Source organism: Scylla paramamosain, chromosome 33 (genome assembly GCF_035594125.1).
Source record: "Scylla paramamosain isolate STU-SP2022 chromosome 33, ASM3559412v1, whole genome shotgun sequence".
In the NCBI taxonomy this organism is placed as follows: domain Eukaryota; kingdom Metazoa; phylum Arthropoda; class Malacostraca; order Decapoda; family Portunidae; genus Scylla; species Scylla paramamosain.
The window spans coordinates 16,172,733-16,192,228 of NC_087183.1; the positions used below are offsets into that span (position 1 = coordinate 16,172,733).

The window sequence follows — 19,496 nt, forward strand, 5'->3', positions numbered from 1 at the left end:
CACTGGCCTCTGCATCACGTAACTGGGTGGGTGATGTTATGATATGACCTAAGAGTGATGTTTTAATTGATTTTATTGATTAATTCAGCTGTTTAAGAATGTAAACAAATCTCATGCCACGTGGACTGTAGTGTAACACCTGTTTCCACGCAGGGATGTAATGTTATGGAAGCACGTGAGCAGTGCGGATGACGAAAGTAGCTTCTAGTGAGGCCTCACATGACGAAATATGATAGGCTGGTGAGGGGATCCACGGGTGTCTTCCGATCACTTTTCCTCGCCACCTATCACGACAGATGTTCACAGCGGCGCCTCAACTATTCCACAAATACTGTCTAGACTCAAACACTGACAAAAGCCTGCATGGCCTTGAGCATGTTTAAGAGGTTAACGCTGAACCGCCTCTTTCTGGTTGAAATTTTCCATGTGTGTGTGTGTGTGTGTGTGTGTGTGTGTGTGAAATTTCATCTCAGCCTCTCATCTCTATAGCCTAAAAAATGTCACCAAGCCAGACATTAGATCCCTTTTTCTTCGGCAGATGCAGACTAGGACCAGCAGTACTGCGCAAATAATTAAGCAATATAATAATGTCGAAATCTATACTGTGGTGTTTGTCAGAGATTAGAAATGTATTTATCTTATCCTTAACAAATCTTATCTGTCGTGTCAGTTTCAGTTGCCCATACCTGGCTGTGAGGAGGCTCTGTGGACGCAGTAAGGTGAGTGTATTAAGTGAATACACCTACAGTACATACAGCATTGGAGTTAAAATGGTTTGCATGTAGTGGGGAATGTACTGTGCTGTTCATATTACTCGCGCTCTATCTACAGCGCGCCTCGTGTTGCTGTCCTGTGACGTAAGGGTAATCATATATATATATATATATATATATATATATATATATATATATATATATATATATATATATATATATATATATATATATATACATTTTTTTTTTTTTTTGCCTCTCAGTAAGTCTCCATTAGTTAATTTGATTGCTGATGATAATATAACACTTGGCCAGTATTTTTAATTCATCTTAATCTTCTCTCTACCTAGGTTTAACACCCATATTTTTAACACATTCCCTTTATCCTCGTCCTATCATTCATCTTACCTTTATTCGTGATTCGTCCCTTGTAATACGTTCCCTTCATCACACACACACACACACACACACACACACACACACCTCGGGATGGGAATAAGAAGGGAGAAGTGAATGAAGAGGCGAGAGATCGGAATGAAATAAATTAGGAGGAAGCGGAAGGGTAGCTTCAATTGCCTTCGTTAGCGATAGATCCACCCAGTGATAAGGGAGAGGGCAAAAGTAACACCTATATCTCAGAATATATATATCTTTTCTACTGGAAGGCAATAAGTTTTCAGTACAAATAGAAAATTGAGCAAAGAGAACCCATAATGAACAGATTTATGCTGCAAAATCGTCTTCGAGAGTATGTGTTTTCTTCCATGCAGATGCAAAAGAGGTCGTGATGATATGGCAGGCAAGTGTCAATGAACAGAGAACATCCTTTTCCTTCAGATTTATGTTGTGAAAAGCATCTTAACGAGTGTGTATATTATCCATTGTCCATGCAGGTGTGAAGGGTGAGGTCGTGATGGTATGGCACACTGTGGTGTGTCCCTCCTAAATAGCAGTTGACAAGTGCACTCCTTGACTCGATCTGAGCCAACACGAGGCAGCCATGAGGTGGGGCAACAAGAAGGAGTTTGTCACGTCCACACACTCCATCCTCAAGCTACTGGAAATAGTAAGCACGGCGGGAAAATAGATATAATTGCATATATAAAATCTGTTGATCTAGCACCATTAACTTTTCCTGACCATGCCTCGTGTTCTGAAACACTTTGCTCTCTCACCACGACTATTTTCAAAGGCCACGGACATTATTATCCTGGTTCTTAAGAGTGTTTCTGCTGTTACTAATGTAGAAAACTTGTTAATCTGTCACTGTAGCCGTAAAAACACTCTTAAAGTAGGGAAGGCGCGCAGAAGTGTTTCAGAATGTACAGTAAAATCCCTTTTATCCGGCATCAACGGGACCGCCGACATGCCGGATACTTGAATAGAAGTGAAATTATGTCGACAATCACCACCTAACACTCACGCATCTTACCATAACAAAGATCAGCTGATCTGATCAGCTGCTTAAGTGTAAGCACAACACGGTTCCTCTTTTCTACAACTTTAGGCATGATGAAGGCGTCAGGCGATAAACAGTGCACACGCGGGACTGAGTCACTGAGTAAACACAGTGCAGTGGGCTGCGGATGGCGCAAAGCAGTGCGCTCTGGTGGCGAAGGGACAAAGTATGCCTCGCGCGGGAATTTTAATCGATTTTATGGGTACACATTGATTTTTTATTGATTGTAAGGCTCAGGGAAAAATGTGCCGGATACTTGAAGCTGCCAGATACTCGAATGCCGGATAAGAGGGATTTTACTGTAGTCTTATATGAGGAGATACCACGGAACAAGTGTTGATGAACCTAAGCCTTTTTTTTTTTTTCTTTTTTTTTTTTTTTAGGCTGCCTTGGTGACGGCCATGACCTTGTTCCTTGCGGGCAACAGATGTCAGAGCATTCCAATGTACGTGTCCTTGTACGTGCTGCCCATCGTGGTGTGTCTGCTCTTCCTCCTCATCTCCTACACCACAGCCATCATGGTGACTGACAGTGGGAGGAACCCTTACTTCATCCCCACCTGGGCCAGAGGGGTGAGTCATCGTGATTTTGTGTATTCATCTTTTTTTTTTTTTCTTTCCTTCTTTCTTTCTTTTCCATCTTGCCTCTGTTAAAATTTGCCACAATGGATCGCCTCCTACCACCTTCTGTTATGCTTCTCCTGTCATTTGCTTTATGCATGATCTCTATGGGATCTGAATATCCCTCCACCATCCTCGATCTTCTGCCTCTACTCCTCTATGGCATGTTTTATTAATCTCCTTGGCTTTTCTCTTCTTTCCCGGCAGCTCCATCCTCAGCATCATCATACCAGTGTAATTTGTATATCTCCTCTTCATGTCCAAATCATCTTAGTCTCTCTCCCTTGTACAGTACTAATTTGATAAACTATTCTCTATCTGTGTTTTCTCGCATATCATATTGCTACTGTAATGAACACTTATCTCCTCAAGGAACTGTTCTCATGTTGTTTTGTATGCCAGTAAACATGCCTGGCCTATTCGACAATCATCTGCGAACTCGATTTGTATTCTTTGCTTACATATACCATGCAGCTGAACATTACACCCTCTAGAAAAGTCAAAGTGATTCGTGAGTGTTGTGTACTCTCTCTCTCTCTCTCTCTGTCTCTCCAGCATGTAAAGAAGCCAGCTAGAAAGAAAGAAAAAAAATATACAGGTTCCTTTCATGCTGCTCTTCTCTCCTAAAAAAATTGAGTATAAAAGCTTCTGTGACCTTCCTGTCTGCAAAGAGAAGGCATTCAACGCTCACTTAAAAAAAAATAATAATAAAATAAATAAATAAATAAATAAATAAATAAATAAATAAATAAATATATATATATATATATATATATATATATATATATATATATATATATATATATATATATATATATATATATATATATATATATATATATATATATATATATATATATATATATATTCCCTTCCACAGGAGTCTTGGCTCAACGTTCTGGCGGCGTTGCTCATGGTGGTGGGCGCCACACTCACACTCACTCGGGGACCTTGCTCTGACACTGCTCTCACGGTCACTGCAGTGGTCAGTAATTCTTGCAGTCATGAACACGTCATAACAACCCTCTGAACTTGCTTTCACATGTTATGTTTTTCCCACAGTTCTAAATCCTGTGGGGTACTAAGAATACATTAATCGTCAGTAAGGGAACTTTGGACTGAGGGAAAGGCAAAACATCGGGTGGAATCTTATGCCCACTGAGTACACAGAATGCAGATTATGGAAAATGTTATATGGTGGTGAAAGCTTTACACTCCACCTGTGGCTTCGATCCCTTACAGGCTCTGGGCTACATCTGTGCCGTCATGTTTGGCTGCAGCGGCGCCATCACCTATATAGCACTCGTGCAGCACCAGGAGAGGGGCACCATCAAAACGTCACAGGAGCAAGACAAGGAGGATGGCCACATTGCCACACTTGCGAGCATATTTTAGGTTAATGTTCTAATCTTTCATGGAAAGTAACAAGACGTCACCTGCTCCTCCTCCCAGAGAAATGTACTTTTTTTGACCCTTACAGCATGTGGAGGGCTGTCTATTCTAATTTTAATAGTATAAAGGCATGGAAATTATATTTCTTAAGGTTCACAGCTTAAACATGCATATCCTATTAAAGACTTTATTGTCTACCATAGACATCCCATAATCAAGAATTCCAGAAAAGTTGCATAGTGAATAAATAATAATAATGTAATAATGACATGAACAATGTTGACAATGAAGAAAATAAACTTTTCATATATAATTAAAAAAAAACATGGTCTACAATCTCCAAGTCCCACTGGCATAAAATTTTCCTGGCAAATTGTTAAGATACAATTAAAATCATGGACTCTAATCTCCAAACTCCACCTGCTACACATGATAGAATTCTTCAACACTGGGGTAAGTTACAGAGCAACCTTGTACAATACATCACATGGAAAGTGTTCTGACCAAGTCATCATCTGAAGACAGAAAAAATAAATTATTAAAATAAAACAAAACCTACCAATCATGAGAGCTAAGAGGAAACAATGAGTTATGCTTCTATGAGGATGAATCTGAAAAAAAAAAAAAAAAAAAAAAAAAAAAAGTCTTCAATAACAGTTATTATTACTATGTATTGGAAAAAAAAAATAATAACCTTAATATTACAAGTCCATTGTATTCAATGTACTGTTTTATAACAATATATAAAATTTTGTGTCCAACTTTGGGTAACAGAAGCTCGACTAGCTTGCACTTTGTGAATGTCTGGGCACTCCCACACTTGTGCTTCAAATCCTTCCTAAAAAGAAGCAAAATGATATGCCAGCACTGTATACATACCTGGATCAATAAGTTAAAGATATAAAATAAAACTATCATTCTGTATATTATACTATATTGAGTTCAAAGGAATTGGTTAAAGTAAAAATATAGGTAATCTAATGGCAGTCGTTCCTCAGGCCTCATTGATGTGCCGAGCCTTCTCCTCCCCCTCCTTCATGCCTCTTCCTTTGCCATGAACTAGCGCCCCGTTTACCCTGTTCCTTCGGGACAGACTTGGCAGTTGGCTCCTGTTCACGCCCCTCCTCTTCACACGGATCCACCTTGACCGAGACACTCTTCGCTTTGGTTTGTGTGGTCCCTCTCTGCTACCTATGGGATGGTCTTCTGACCCTTCTTGTCCTTCCTCCACTACACCACCAGTCCCTTGGTCCTCAGCCTTCACCTCAGGGCAAGAAGGGTGGGGTAGCATGCCATCTTGTCCACAGTCAGAGTCCACATCAGATTTCTGTTGGTACTGTTCCTCCATGTTCTCAGTCAGTGCTGTTGTTTCCATCTGACCTCTGAGCTGAAAAAGAGAGGGAGTCTAAGGCAAGATTCCCTACAGAAGTGTGGAAGAACCTCACTCAGTTAATCAACCAAATGTGCATATGTAAAGGTATAATGACTCAAACCCAAAGTATGTATGATGAAACACTCTCAAAGGTGACTACTTCAGCCCTTGCTGGGTGTGGTGCACAGTGACTCACCGTTTCTAGTTCCTCAGTGTCGTGGTCCTGACACACATTGCCAAACCCTGGAATGAGTTGCAGGTTGCCTGTGATGTGTTGCCGGCAGAACGAGTTTGGGCAGAATTGGCAGCGGTTCAGGCGTGTGCTCCACTGGCCACACTCGTCACAGTGGTGCCACGGACAGATCCACTTCCCTGTTCGATGGAGGAAAAATTTTGATTGGAGGTGTATGCAAGTTGTGGTTTATCACAATAAATATATAGCTTCTACCTCTTCAAGACAGTACAAAATCCAGGTTATCACTTAAAAGCTAGTATTGAGTATGTCAAGGTAATCATTTGTCGCTAATACACTTCTTGTCAGATTTATCTTCATACTATAGGCAGGATAATGTATTAACAATGTAGTAATGTACAGTAAGTGGTAGAAGCTCAAAATCTGCATCCACAATTATTTATGCCAAGAGTAAAGACATGCAGCAAGCATCTTCCTCCTCACCTCTGGGCAGCTTGTCGAGGCCTAAACACTCAAGGTGGTATCCCTTGGGACAGTTGACGCCATCACACAGAATCAGGTCACCTGGTCCCCCACACCGGAAACACTCGTCCTCTGACACTTTTGTCTCTCGCCGACGACGTTTCCTTCGCTGCTTCCCATTTTTCTCCCTCTTTGGGCCCGCCATCTCTGTCTGGTTTGTGGGAAAAAACTATATTTTCTCCTCTCAGGCTGCATTTATTCCTAATAAAATTCTAAAGTCCCTACATTGGCCAACACCTGATGTGAACACTTCTGAGAAGGCATACATAAAAGACAGCCTAGCTTAAGTTGTCACAAACTACTCATTTTCAGTCCATGATCAAACTTCCATAAGAACTTAAGAAATAAAGGAAGCTGCAAGAAGCCACCAGGCTTACATATGGCAGTCCCTGTATGAAATATACCTATTTCCACCTATCATCCCCATCCATAAATCTGTCTAATCTTCTCTTAAAGTTCCCTAATGTCTTGGCACTAACGACTTGATTACTGAGTCTGTTCCATTCATCTACCACTCTATTTGAGAACCAATCTCTCCCTATCTCTTTCTTAAACCTAAATTTTTATTTCTTGTTCTGTCCTGGTTTCTGACCCTAAGAATTTTGCTTACATCCCTGCTGTTATAACCCTTATATCACTTAAAGACATCTATCAGGTCCCCTCTTAACCTATGCCTCTCTAAAGAATGTAAATTTAACAGCTTCAATCTTGCCTTGTAAGGAATACTCCTCATCCCCTGTATCCTTTTAGTCATTCTCCTTTGCACTGATTCTAATAGACCTATATCCTTCCTGTAATGTGGGGACCAGAACTGCACAGTGTAGTCTAGATGAGATCTGACCAGTGCCAAATATAACTTTAATATTACTTTGGGCCTTCTACTTTTAACACTCCTAAAAATTAATCCTAATACCCTATTTGCCCTGTTTCTGACTTCTATGTATTGTTTTCCTAGATGGAGTTCAGAGCTAACTATAACTCCTAAATCTTTTTCGTACCACAAACCTTACAAATTTTGTTGTTTATCGCGTACCTACTGTGTGGGTTTCCTCTACCTACGCTAAGTACCTTGCATTTGTTGATATTAAACTGCACTTGCCATCTGTCCATCCATTCATTCATCCTATCTAAATCTGCCTGCAAGGCGATGGCATCTGATTCTGATCTAATTAATTTACCTATCTTTGTGTCATCCACAAATTTACTAACATCACTACTAATTCCACTACCCAAGTCATTGATATATATTAAAAACATCAATGACCCTAATACTGATCCCTGTGACACCAGACTAATTACATCACCCCACTTGGATTTAGAGCCATTTATTACAACTCTTTCTCGCCTGCCGCTTAGCCATGACCTTATCCAGCCCAGCACCTTACCACTATCCTGTGTGCCTTAACCTTTCTCAGGAGCCTCTGATGGGGTACCTCGTCAAATGCTTTACTGAAGTCCAGATATAAGATGTTATAACTATCACCATTATCTACCACCTCATACACTTTACTGTAAAAACTTAAGAAGTTCGTCAGGCAAGACTTCCCCTTCGTGAAGCCATGCTGTGAACGATTTATCAAGTTATGTTTGTGTAAATGCTCCCTAATGTTCTTCTTTGCTATTACTGACTCCATTATTTCACCTACAACAGAAGTTAAGCTGACAGGTCTATAATTAGACATTAAAGTTTTATCTCCTTTCTTAAAGATGGGGACTACATTAGCCTGCCTCCACACTGACTCAAGTGATTTCCTAAAGACAGAAACCAATGGCTCACTAATAACCTCTTTACATTCCTCAAGTAATCTGAGATATATTTCATCTGGTCCAGGTGCCTTGATCTTTTTAGCCTATCTCCTGTTCCACTATCTCCTTCATTATGGTAATATCTGTCAGCTTCTCATTCTCATCTGCTCTAAACATTTGTTCACTATCATGCATGTTTTCCTGGGTGAAGACAGTTAAAAAATACTCATTCAGAAATTTACTTATCTCCTTCCCAGAGCTAACCAGCTCCCTTTCTGCTGCCTTTAATGGACCTATAGTTTCCTTATTCTTTGTCCTGTATACCTGATAAAATCTCTTAGGGTCCATCTTCACCTGGCTGGCTACCTTTAATTCATAACTGATTTTAGCTTTCCTCATTAATCTCCTGACTTTTCTAATTCATTACATTGTGGCCTTAAAACCTCTTCCCCTGCCTTTAATCCTTAATAAATTCAGATACGTATTCAACATTTCCTTCCTGTGCCTCCCCTTCATGCAAGATTAGTCATCATCTCTAATAACTTCCAATTACTAATACATGACCAAGAGCAAGACTAATGACCTGAAATGTCTGCACAGAGCACCCAGTAAACAGTACATACCTTTTGTACTTTGACACCAATAAAGCCACTGCAGTTTGGAGCACCACAGCAGCAGCGCTTCTTCTCTGTTCCCACACACTGTAGGTTATAATTGAAGGTTAACTCAGAACCTGCCGCGACATCCTCAATGGCAAAGAGGCCGACGCGTGTGTCCCCACCCACCGTCCACTTCTGGGTCTCACAGTTTGGCTGACATGAATGATTCATGAACCTGCAGATGGCATACATTACATTATACTCCGGATACTGAAGCCTGGAGGTCACTATGTCCATCTACTTCACATCTGAATGGCTTAAAAAAATGAGACTGGTGGTTCATAAGGATGGAGGTGCAAGAATAACTCAAGGTTAACACCAGAGGCAGCCACACACCTAGCAAGGTTTCCTTTTGGTCCTGCATCAATCATTATGTCTTTGTCTATGGTGAGGAAGTAATAATTCTCTTCCTTTATGTCGTGCATCTCTTCAATCCGACGCCGGAACTCCTCGTCGTCAATCAGTTCTCCAACGTACTCAATAACAAACTCTCCTGCAGGAAACAAGTAGATCACATTGTATTTAGTATAAAAAATGTTTAGATTTTCACATATACATGCTGCAAAGTCCTTTTCTCTCATGAATGTGGAATCTGTGAGTAAGCAGGACAGAAAATTTGATAGACAATAGCCAAACAAAGTGAAAGACAAAGATGCATGTTAAATAAGTAACATTATTAAGGGTGGTTACCTTTCTTGATGTCATCCAGTGTCTTAAGCCCCCAACCTCTGTCCTCAGTCTTGAAGCAGCACACACTGGGATACTTCTTCTTCTGGAATCTCTGGTTGCCACAACGGTCACCAGCCCCGCACACCTCCCGCATGCACTCAAACATCAGCATCCTGGGCAGGAGACAGAGAGTGTGTAGTAAAAGCTAGGAACTACTACTAGCATTCTTACACAGGTGACATTAACACTATTCACACACACACACACACACACACACCTGTTAAGACACTTCTCGTCAGAGCCACATGGGTTGTCAGAGTTGGGTTCACAGTCACACCTGTTGACAGCTGCCAGGTCCACTTTGCTGAGCCGCACATTGCCTACTGGCCGGTTGGCATCAATCCGCACATATGGAGGAGGTTTCTGAAGCCAGATGACAAGGGTTTATAAAGCTAAATTATTTTCTGAAATAAAATTCCTTAAATGCAACTTCTATAATAATACAAAAAGCCAAAGTTCCTTTAAGACCTTTTGTGAGCCTCTACCACTCACCAGGTTTCCTTTCTCAGACCACCTCAGCTCCTGCAGGTTTCTCTTGGCTTTCTGCTCCTTGTAGGCCTCCAGCGCCTCATCCACAGCACGTCGGAACTGTATCTCCAAGGTCCTGCTTGACTGTGCCCTTGATCCCTTGTCCTGATGGGAGATTTAGTGTGCTACAAATACTGTATACATCCCAAACCAACATTCTCCACTGCACTCACAAACATGCAAATACTAACAGAAACAAAACCTCCTCTGATCCACTGGCAAGGTATTGATAACAAGGAAAGAAATTTTCAAAAAGATGAGATGTTGACCATGACCAAGATAAATAAAATGATCAAATGACATGCATAAGTAAATTGAGAGATTCCATGGTCCAGAAGCAACAAGACTTACCCCTTCTTGGTAGAGGAAGGCCCTGCCCCTGGTGACCCAATAGTAGTCGTTGGAACCAAAGAAGTGGACACAGAACATACCCTGCTGATGTGGAAGGTTTTCAATGTTGTCTGGAATGAACCGTGGATGCAGCACCTGACCTGGCCACCACCTGCAGACAGGACAAGTTGCTAGAACACAGTTTTAAAACTCATTTCCTTTAATTATGACCTTAACTCTCTATAAACATAATTCTGGGGAAAGTTAAGTGAACTGAAAATTAAAAACTAAAGAAAATAGAAAACTAAGCATGCCAAAAAGTTTCTTCACATATCCTTAAAAACACACACACACACACACACACACCAGTGCCATGCCATACACACCTGTACAGGCCAAGCTTGACCCACACCACGTCGCCATACACTGGGAATTTGCCACTCTCACAGTCCTCACACACATAGCCACCCTCCGGGGTGGTGATCTTCATGCACTCAGCATGGAAGGCGGCAGGACATTGGTCACACAGAAGAAGAGACCCTCCCTGGAATTAAGTCACAATAACCATTAACTCTATTTCCTCTCAAACTCTTCAAACATTTATATTCTATATTTCACTATCTTTGTACTTTTCACTCCAAAACATCCTGCATTACAAAATGAATACTAATGCAAACACTGACCTTTGAGCAACAGAAACACCAATTAACATTGACATGATGAGATATATTCTTTGGTAGCTGGAGGTGTTTGGTGCAGATGTGGCTGGTTTGGGAGATCTCCTCCGTCCCTGCAGCCAGACATCCCTCACCTGGGGAGAAGGAAACACCAAGTAATACACATCCATCAACTGACACCTCATTAAGAGGAAAGCATGGTATGAATCCCAGGGGTGGAGGACACCACAGAGACTCACCCGTGTGGTAGGTGGTAGGGCAGCGCAGGCACCGGGTGAAGGGCGGTGTGCGGGCCAGAGAGTCCCCTACATCATCTGCGTTGGCAGCACACATGTGGCAGATGTGACGCGGACAAACAAATTTCTGCAAGATACACAAATTAAGCTGCTGGGAGTGGAAAAGGATACAAGTAAATGTTAAGGTAAACATTCTTCAGGTGACAGTATCTGAAGCAAAAGTGTTTTTGAACACAGCTGAGTCTAAGACACACAAACCTCCTGCTGCCGCTGTCTGGAGACTTGCGGCCACCGGTGGATGCAAGCGTCGTGGTAGAACTTTCCACAGAAGGGCACAGTGCAGCGCTGGACCGGGCCCACTGAGGACTTGCAGATGAAGCACGGGTGCCGCTCCGTGAGGCACTCCTCGCACTTAAAGTCCCGGCGTGGCATGGAGGTGAGGCCCAGGCAGCCCAGATGAAAGACGCCGCAGCAGAGGCCCTTGCAGCGCACCATGTCGGACCCGGCACGTGCGCTCACCCCTTCGCAGCGGCAGCAAACCTTCTCATTCCGCACCACCTTGTACACCCCTCGCCCACCATCCTCCTCCAGCCTCTGCCGCTTGGCCGACCCGCCTCCACTGTTGCTGCCGCTGCTGCCTTCCTCGTCCTCCCACCCATTGGACAACTCTCCCGCCCGATGGTGTTTCCGTTTCCCCCCAGCACCCTTGTAGCGGCCGCCCTGGCCACTGGTCAGCTTCCTCCACCGCCAGCGAAGCTTGGTCAGCGCCGCCTCCTCTGAGATGCCAGGGTTGTCCTGCATGATGGCGTCTAGGTGCTGCCTGGCGTAGGCCACAAACTCTTCCTTGGGACGGTGCAGCCTGGAGGCCAGCGCTATCCTGTTCTGCTTGATTCCCTCAGCAGTCAGGTCATCAAACCCTGAGAACTCCCCATCTGTCGAGTCTCCGCCAGTTTTGCTGACCCGGTTTGCCACCTCGGCCTGGGAAGACTTTTTGGGTCGGCCACGCCTCTTCTTCTCTGGCTGACCATCAGCTGTCCGGCCCGCTCCCACCCGGTGGCCCCTGGAAGACAGTCTAGCCCCTCGGTTTGTGTCTGTTTCATCAGCCTCCACATCCTCCACCTTGAAGGTGTACTTCTGGATGCGTTCATACCTGGAGGAACAGAAAGGCGACCAGTGACGAATAGTGTGTCAAGTGAATGGAAGGAGGAATTGAAGAACACTAACCCATAACATGAACACTATCCTTCCCAAACCCACCTGTCCATTTCCAGGGCCATATTGGCTTCATCAATGGCCTTCATCCATCGCTCACGTTTTTTCTGTCCAGGTGGCACCTTGTTCATGTGCAACAGAGTCCTCAGGAAACCCTCATACTGCACCCTCTTGTACTTTGTCTTTTCCTTCATCTGCAGAGGACACAGTAAGGTTGGTCATCACAATTATCCACCATCCATGGAGCATCCCACTTGTCAAAACAATACCACACCTTTGACTTAAGATTCTAGCTTAGCTATATATATATATATATATATATATATATATATATATATATATATATATATATATATATATATATATATATATATATATATATATAAAAAGGATGGGGGGTGGAGGGGAACAAACCACAGGAAGCAAACAAGTGATGAAGACTGAGAACCCAACCAGGACCCCCACCTACCTTAGCCTTGAGGTCCTGCAGGTATTCCTTCAGCTTGTCATAGCCCTCGTAGGGAATCACGTTGTTGGGTGCCATCCAGTGGGTGAGGGAGTTGTCACTGAAGAACTGAACGTGATACATCCTGATGCCTCGGTAACGGTTCATCATGTGGTTCACTGTCAGGAGAGGAGAGGCTGCTCAGAGGAGGGATGAAACAGTCAGCATCATTGTCCATCTATATACCAGGCCAGCAAACCCAAACAAGGCACCACACACACATATCATTTATGTTCTTAGCCCCATCAGCCCCTGGTGGAAAGGGAGAGTCTTATGGCCCACTATACTACCACTGATTTTCATTTCCACTCCACTGCAAGATAAAGGGATCTACACACTACTTTCTTGCAATGCTTGTGAAGCTTAGATCAAACTGAACCACACCAAAAATAAGACAAAGAACGAAATTTGATACTACACAACAAAAAACCATCAAACCATAAACTAAATCATACAAAAACTGCAAAAACCCAAATTTCACCAGAATGAAAAACCCAAAAAACTACAACACTAGTAAACACAGTCTCAGTTGAACCTAAAGCAAGGAAACCTCAGCTCCAGACTCACACTTAGTTGCCACTCTGCTGTACTGGCCAAGAACTGGGTCATAGGAGATCATGGAGGGCCAGAGAGGACTGCCTCGGATGTGCACCCACACCAGATCCCCAACCATGTATTCACAGGGATGCTCCTTTTCCAGTACCTGCATGTTGGCTGAGGACAAGGTAAGCTCCTGTGGGGGGAAAGGGTAAGACTGTGAGGAGATGAGATGGAAGATGAAAGTGATGGCAGCTTGAGGAAAGGATAAAGTTAATGGGGAATGGGAGAGGGAAATGTACAGAGAAGGGAATAAGGAGGAATGCTTACATGACCTAGTGTCTGTCTGTCTGTCTGTCTGTCTGTCTGTCTCTCTCTCTCTCTCACCTCCTCTAAGCTGGAGTTCATCAGGGCCTCATTCTGTCTCTGCTGTTCTCGGGTCTGTTTCTGCCGCTTGTCCTCCACTGATATGTCGATGAGCTGTGGCTTCTTGATGACTCTGCCAGACTTGGTGATGGATGACACCTGTGAAGGAAGGACCAAAGAGTTGTTTTTTTATCCATTTATATTAGTTTATCTACCTCTTTGTATCTTTCTCCATAATTATTTCATCCACAACAGTTAGTTCCTGACACTCTTCTTAGCTTCTCATGGTTCAGACACACCAGTATATTTATTTTGCTATTTTCTCTTCCATTATCTGCCACTACACCCAATCAATAACAGAATAAGTTCTTACCTTTTCTTCTGCTGCCTTGGCATCTGAGGTCCTGCGACTGGAACTCCTGGTGAGGGTGGCAATGCCTTCCTGGCCATCTGTGAGGGACTGGTATGCTGGTGAGAACATGTTCTGCTGACTGGCCTCCACTGGCTCCTGCTTGATCATGTCTTCTGTCAGTAGCTCCTCTTTGATGTCCACTTCCTCCTTTATGGGGTGCTGATTGGGATCCTGCAAGGCAGCAAGAGGGGCCACTTCGTTGGCCAGGGCCAGGGCCGTGGCAGAGCGAGACGAGCGGTGTGACCGGGGCTGAGGCACCACCTGGCTGTCTTTCAGTGCCACCCTTGCACTTAACCTCCCCTGCCGCCACCCTGTCCTGACTCGCCGGCGCCCTGGCCTGCTTCCCCGCCACCTCCTCCTGGACAGTGCTGTCATCTGCTGGGCTGTGGTACTGCTTGTCCTGCCATCAATACCTTTGGCAGTGGTGGTCTCTAGAGTAGCTGCCTTCTCTTGGGCAAGGTCTGGCTTGGCCTCTTCCATCCCTGCCATGCTGGTGGTGGTCACTGCTGCCTCCAGACTGTGGCGGTGGCGCCTTGGAGTCCTCTCCTTCCTGGTGCGTAGGTCCCTATTTTGTACTATGAAGGTGGAATCTTTGGCTTGGTCCATTTGTACTGTTTCCAGGGGAGGGACTATCATCTCTGCCTCTCCATTGATGGGGTGCACATCCAGATTTCCTATCCCGTTCTCATTAAGGTCCTTGAGATCCTTGGCTTCCACAGGTGCTGGGGGACTCGGCCGTGCCTCCTCCCTGGCCTTGGACTTCTGGTCAGGGCTGGTGTTCTTAGAGGTGGTGCCCTTGCTGGCCTTCTTGGGGCTCCCAGAGGTGATCTTTCGCAGCTCGTTGAAGTTGATGGTGCCAAAGAAGAAACCATCTACTGTCTTGCGCTTGCGGGCTCGGCCGTAGCGGCTGGTGGCGGCAGTGTTGAACTCCTCCTTGAAGGCCTGCTGCAGCTCCTGCTCCAACACTACTGTGGTTGTTGTTGCTGGTGCTGGTGCTGCTGCATTCTCTAAATTCTCCTGTGATATTCTGGTCCTGGAGCGCAGCACCTTGGGCTCCTGCACTGGTGGTGTGCTGGGTGAGGAGTCCACAGGTGGGGAGGAGCACTTGTCCTTGGCCATGGCACGTGGTGAAATGAGGTTGGGGACTGGCTCAGGCACTGGAGGCTGTCCCGGGTCCTGGTAAGAGGTAGTGAGGTTGCCGTACTCATCAAAACAGAGGACAGGACAGGCACGGGGCGACCCTGAGGAGGTATCTGCCGGCGCTCCCTCTGGCTTTGTCCCACACTCCTCACTCTCTGTTTGGCTGGGCTCTGCCTCCCCATTGCTGGTGCCTGACCAGTGCTCCTCTTGACCTAGACTTCCCTCCTCCCCACTGTCCCACAGCAGCTTCCTTCTAGGCTGCAGCTCCTTCTTGCTTGGAATCTTATGGTCAAGCCAGGCCGGGGAAAGGTAGTCTGCTTCAGGGAGGAAGGCATCCTGCCCTCCCCCGGCCCCTTCCTCGTCTGCACTCTCCCTGCCTGTCCCTTCCGTGCTGGAGTCAAATTCCTCGCTGTACTTGGCATCCTCCTCTGTGCTGAATTTGTCCTCATCGTCGGTGTTGAACTTGTCATCTGCATTCAACTTTTCCTCCTCCACTTCATCAGCATCTTCCTCCGCACTGAAATACTCTGCATTCCTCTCCACCTCTGGCTCCCTCTCTCCCTCCTCCTCGGCTAGCCAGTCACCGAGGCCCGGGCTGTCGTTGCTCCTGCTGTCACACAGCTTATCCATCTTCCAGCCGTTGCTGTCCTGCCGCTGTGCGTTCAGCTTCCCCACATACCGATAAGCAGCATCGGGATCCTGTGTCAGGTTGTTCCCAATCTCCCTGGACATGCCAGATGCCAGGTATGGGTTCCCGTATCCCATGACAGAGCCTGAGGAGTCATCATCCATTGAGTCCCCTGAGGAAGTCCTGCCTGCTAGTGCTGTGGGGGACAGGTTCGGCAGGTGCATTATGCTGCCACCAGCACACCCTGCCAATGAGATGCCTGTCAACACATGAAGGCTACAATGTGGATGTTAAATATATCAATGCTGGGTAAGGCAATAAATGATCCTCTGCAGAAAACTAATGGAAACTTATCCAATCTAAACATTGGTGTTGTTGCCAAGATGCCTCCTTTCAACACCTCAGGGATAAGTTGCAGCTAAGAAAAGTAATACATGATCCTATACATGAAAATTATGAAAAACTGAAAGAATATTCTTTTATCATGCATTATTCATGGGCCTCATGGGAATCTGGGGGTTTTAAGGCAGGGAGTAAAAATCACTCAAGTTTGGCTTCCTAACCTAAACAAACCTAACTTGTAATCTTATACACTTTAAGTAGTAGCACTGGCTATGGTTTTTAATACTGTCCTATCATACCCTATAAATGAATGTGTACAGAGAAGAAAGCCACAAACCAGCTGATAAGACTACATCCCTCAAGGTAATAATAACTAGCAGGTCTAGGAGCTGGAGTAACCTGTTACCTAAATAAACAAGACACTGATATGGTTCTCACTCTACCCTAAACCCCACTACCTGGAAGTCTAAATCCCTGCACACCCTGCTGGTTTGTACTTGCTTTCCCTGCCCTGAAACACACTTCCCTACCAGGTCCCTCACCTATTATACACTGGGAAGGAGATAAACACAAATGGGAGTGTTGTATGAAACAGCAAATTGTGTATGTGGCGCGGCACAACAGGAAACTGCCAATTAACCCTTTCACTGCTCTATGCAACAATTCACTGCATCAAAGCAATGTACGGAACCTTTATAAGGGTATTTTTCTACCCACCAAGGGAGTGGGGTGGGGAGGAGGGGTTAGTAAAAAAGACCAATTTGTGGAGGAAACACTTGGCAGATTAATTCAAAGCATACCAAAACCGCCAGGGAGAGAGGGAAAAAAAAAAAGGGGGTGGGATGGGGTGGGGGAGGCAGGGGGCAATAAATTTAATATTTATCCACCCAAAAAATAGGATAAGCATTAAAATAAAATAAATAACACAGAAAACATGAATTTCACCTCAGGAACATAGGAATTAATGGATAAAACACCTTCCTGGCCACACAAAAATGTTAACACCTAGAGTTTACACACAAAACACCAAGAAAAGGCCGGAAAATTGAGCAGGCATAATAATATCACAGAAAAAAATGAATTTCACCCAAGGAACATAGGAATTAATGCTTAAAACAGATTCCTGGCCACACAAATATCTCTATACCTAGAGTTTACACACAAAACACAAAGAAAAGGCCGGAAAATAAGGGAGGCATAATAATACCATGTAAAAACATGAATTCTTCTCCCAGAAACTCACGAAATTAGCCATTATAACACAATGCCAGCCACAAAAACATGTCTATGCCCAATACAACACAACAAAACAACAGAAATATCGAGAAAACACGCACAAAAACGGGTAGCACACAGATAGCGTAGAAAAAGACGAATTTCACCCACGGGTACTCACGAAATCAGCCATTACAAGTCACTCCCAACAACAAGAATCTGTCTACATCGAAATTAACAAAACAAAACGGCAGAAATGTCCAGAAAACAGCCGGAAAATTAGTTATGCACAAAGATAACAAAGAAAAACATGAACAGGAACACAAGAACACACGAAATAAGTTATTTTAACACATCCCCACTCACAAGAACACACATTCAAAGTAACAAAACAAAACGGCAGAAATGTCCAGAAAATAACAGGAAAGCTAGTTAGGCACAAAGACAACGTAGAAAAAGATGAACTGTAACCCAGGAGCACTCGGAATAAGCCATTTTAACATATTCTAACTCACAAGAACACAACTACACTCAAAGTAACAAAACAAAACGGCAGAAATATCCAGAAAATAACCGGAAGGCTAATTGGATACAAAGACAACGAAGAAAAACATGAACTGAATCCCAGGAACACACGAAATAAGCCATTTTAACACATTCCCACTCACAAGAGCCCACCCATACTCACAATAACAAAACAAAACGGCAAAAATATCAAGAAAACACCTGGGATGGTCAGAAAACCGCAAGAACCTGCCAGAAAAACACGAATCAGATGTCTGGCACACAACAAAACCAGCTCCCCAACACACTGCTAGCAACACTGGTCCCCTACAACACTCAGTAACACACAGACGACACTCCTACAACACTAACACGGGTCACGGCAGCAGCAAAGCGCCTCACCCAGCGGGGAATCAAGGGAGTTTGCAATATGAAATGGTTCCCAGCGCCATGAGAAGGAGACAAACAGACAAACAGACAAACAGAGTAACCATCCCGTACTTACCCGACCTCCTCATTTAAATTTCCACCTGTCCTGCTCACACCTGGGGGCAAATACAGGTGTATCGGACTAATTACAATCGCAGAGAGGCCAGGAAGTGAGAAAAAACGCTAAACCACACCTTAAAATATGAATTCTCAGCCGCCATTTCGATTAGACACAAAATACAGACTAGAGAGCTCAGTCACTCATCCCTAATTTCTACGGTTATCTCACTTCCTACAGTCTCATAACGCTTCATGTAGCTCACCTCCACCGTAGATCCTCCTCCTCGGGGCTTGGATCGTGCGTCAGGATGATAATTTAGCCAGTATCGGCGATTTAAAGGTTGTATTTACGCTGCATGAACTCCTCGATCACCGCCATTGGCCTTGCTAAACGCGGGAACCAAACTTGAATCTGATTGGTGCCCCAGAAAGCGCGGGAAAAATCTTGCACGCTGATTGGCTTACACAATCACCTCAGTAGTTTTAAATAATAGGGGAAGATATGAAGAGATGAATGCGTATTTCTTGTGCGATTTGAATATTATGGTGATTGTGGTGATTTAAAGGTGTGTTGGGTGTCTTTCTTTTATTTGTGTTGATTTCTGGGATTTTACTTCGTTTTGTTTTTAATTTTGCCTTTGTAGAATGTTCGGCTTAGATTACTCATTTCATAGTTTCAAGATTTGTATATTTGAATGTTATGGTGCTTGTGTAAGGATTAAATGATCTATTTGGTGTTTTTCTTTCATATCAGTGCGACAATACATAAGACGACGGCTGCAATGGAGAGATGTTGATTATTATGAAATATTGAAATAATTGAACTTGCAGCCAGTCCAAAACACAGCTGTGGCTTCTCAAGTAGTCTAATAGAGAAATATATATATATATATATATATATATATATATATATATATATATATATATATATATATATATATATATATATATATATATATATATATATATA

General features: G+C 43.9%; 2 protein-coding genes across 12 annotated transcripts; one reads left to right on the forward strand and one right to left on the reverse strand.

Moving 5' to 3' along the window:
- Nucleotides 1-348: 348 nt before the first annotated feature.
- LOC135089805 (uncharacterized) lies at nucleotides 349-4,508 on the forward strand. Of its 6 annotated transcripts, none has more exons than XM_063985863.1 (5): nucleotides 349-386; nucleotides 671-719; nucleotides 2,556-2,744; nucleotides 3,673-3,777; nucleotides 4,035-4,508. In XM_063985863.1, the coding sequence occupies exons 1-5, from the start codon at nucleotides 364-366 to the stop codon at nucleotides 4,185-4,187; spliced, it is 519 nt and encodes a 172-aa protein (XP_063841933.1). In that variant the 5' UTR covers nucleotides 349-363; the 3' UTR covers nucleotides 4,188-4,508. The 6 variants fall into 6 exon arrangements, with proteins under 6 accessions (XP_063841933.1, XP_063841935.1, XP_063841934.1 ...); XM_063985865.1 differs by lacking the exon at nucleotides 349-386 and adding an exon at nucleotides 1,607-1,779 and having other exon boundaries at nucleotides 665-719; XM_063985864.1 differs by lacking the exon at nucleotides 349-386 and adding an exon at nucleotides 1,607-1,779 and having other exon boundaries at nucleotides 711-857.
- LOC135089794 (histone-lysine N-methyltransferase NSD2-like) lies at nucleotides 4,358-18,942 on the reverse strand. Of its 6 annotated transcripts, none has more exons than XM_063985831.1 (19): nucleotides 18,790-18,942; nucleotides 14,170-16,220; nucleotides 13,818-13,955; nucleotides 13,461-13,626; nucleotides 12,858-13,012; nucleotides 12,434-12,582; nucleotides 11,435-12,326; nucleotides 11,180-11,303; nucleotides 10,947-11,074; nucleotides 10,650-10,807; nucleotides 10,285-10,435; nucleotides 9,898-10,038; nucleotides 9,623-9,768; nucleotides 9,367-9,518; nucleotides 9,013-9,169; nucleotides 8,641-8,851; nucleotides 6,233-6,422; nucleotides 5,753-5,928; nucleotides 4,358-5,571 (listed from the first exon to the last, which is right to left on the reverse strand). In XM_063985831.1, the coding sequence occupies exons 2-19, from the start codon at nucleotides 16,198-16,200 to the stop codon at nucleotides 5,179-5,181; spliced, it is 5,658 nt and encodes a 1,885-aa protein (XP_063841901.1). In that variant the 5' UTR covers nucleotides 16,201-16,220; nucleotides 18,790-18,942; the 3' UTR covers nucleotides 4,358-5,178. The 6 variants fall into 6 exon arrangements, with proteins under 6 accessions (XP_063841901.1, XP_063841902.1, XP_063841900.1 ...); XM_063985832.1 differs by having other exon boundaries at nucleotides 14,170-16,235; nucleotides 18,790-18,908; XM_063985830.1 differs by lacking the exon at nucleotides 18,790-18,942 and adding an exon at nucleotides 18,543-18,570.
- Between the last annotated feature and the right edge of the window lie 554 nt (nucleotides 18,943-19,496).

Bases quoted from the DNA above. Each gene is read 5' to 3' on its own strand.
- LOC135089805 (XM_063985863.1), top strand. From the start codon at position 364: ATGGCCTTGAGCATGTTTAAGAG. The intron at 720-2,555 runs GTGAGTGTATTA...TTTTTTTTTTAG, and splicing joins GGCTCTGTGGACGCAGTAAG to GCTGCCTTGGTGACGGCCAT. The intron at 2,745-3,672 runs GTGAGTCATCGT...TCCCTTCCACAG, and splicing joins TCCCCACCTGGGCCAGAGGG to GAGTCTTGGCTCAACGTTCT.
- LOC135089794 (XM_063985830.1), bottom strand. The intron at 13,956-14,169 runs GTAAGAACTTAT...CTTCCTTCACAG, and splicing joins CCAAGGCAGCAGAAGAAAAG to GTGTCATCCATCACCAAGTC. The intron at 12,583-12,857 runs GTAGGTGGGGGT...TGTCCTCTGCAG, and splicing joins TGCAGGACCTCAAGGCTAAG to ATGAAGGAAAAGACAAAGTA.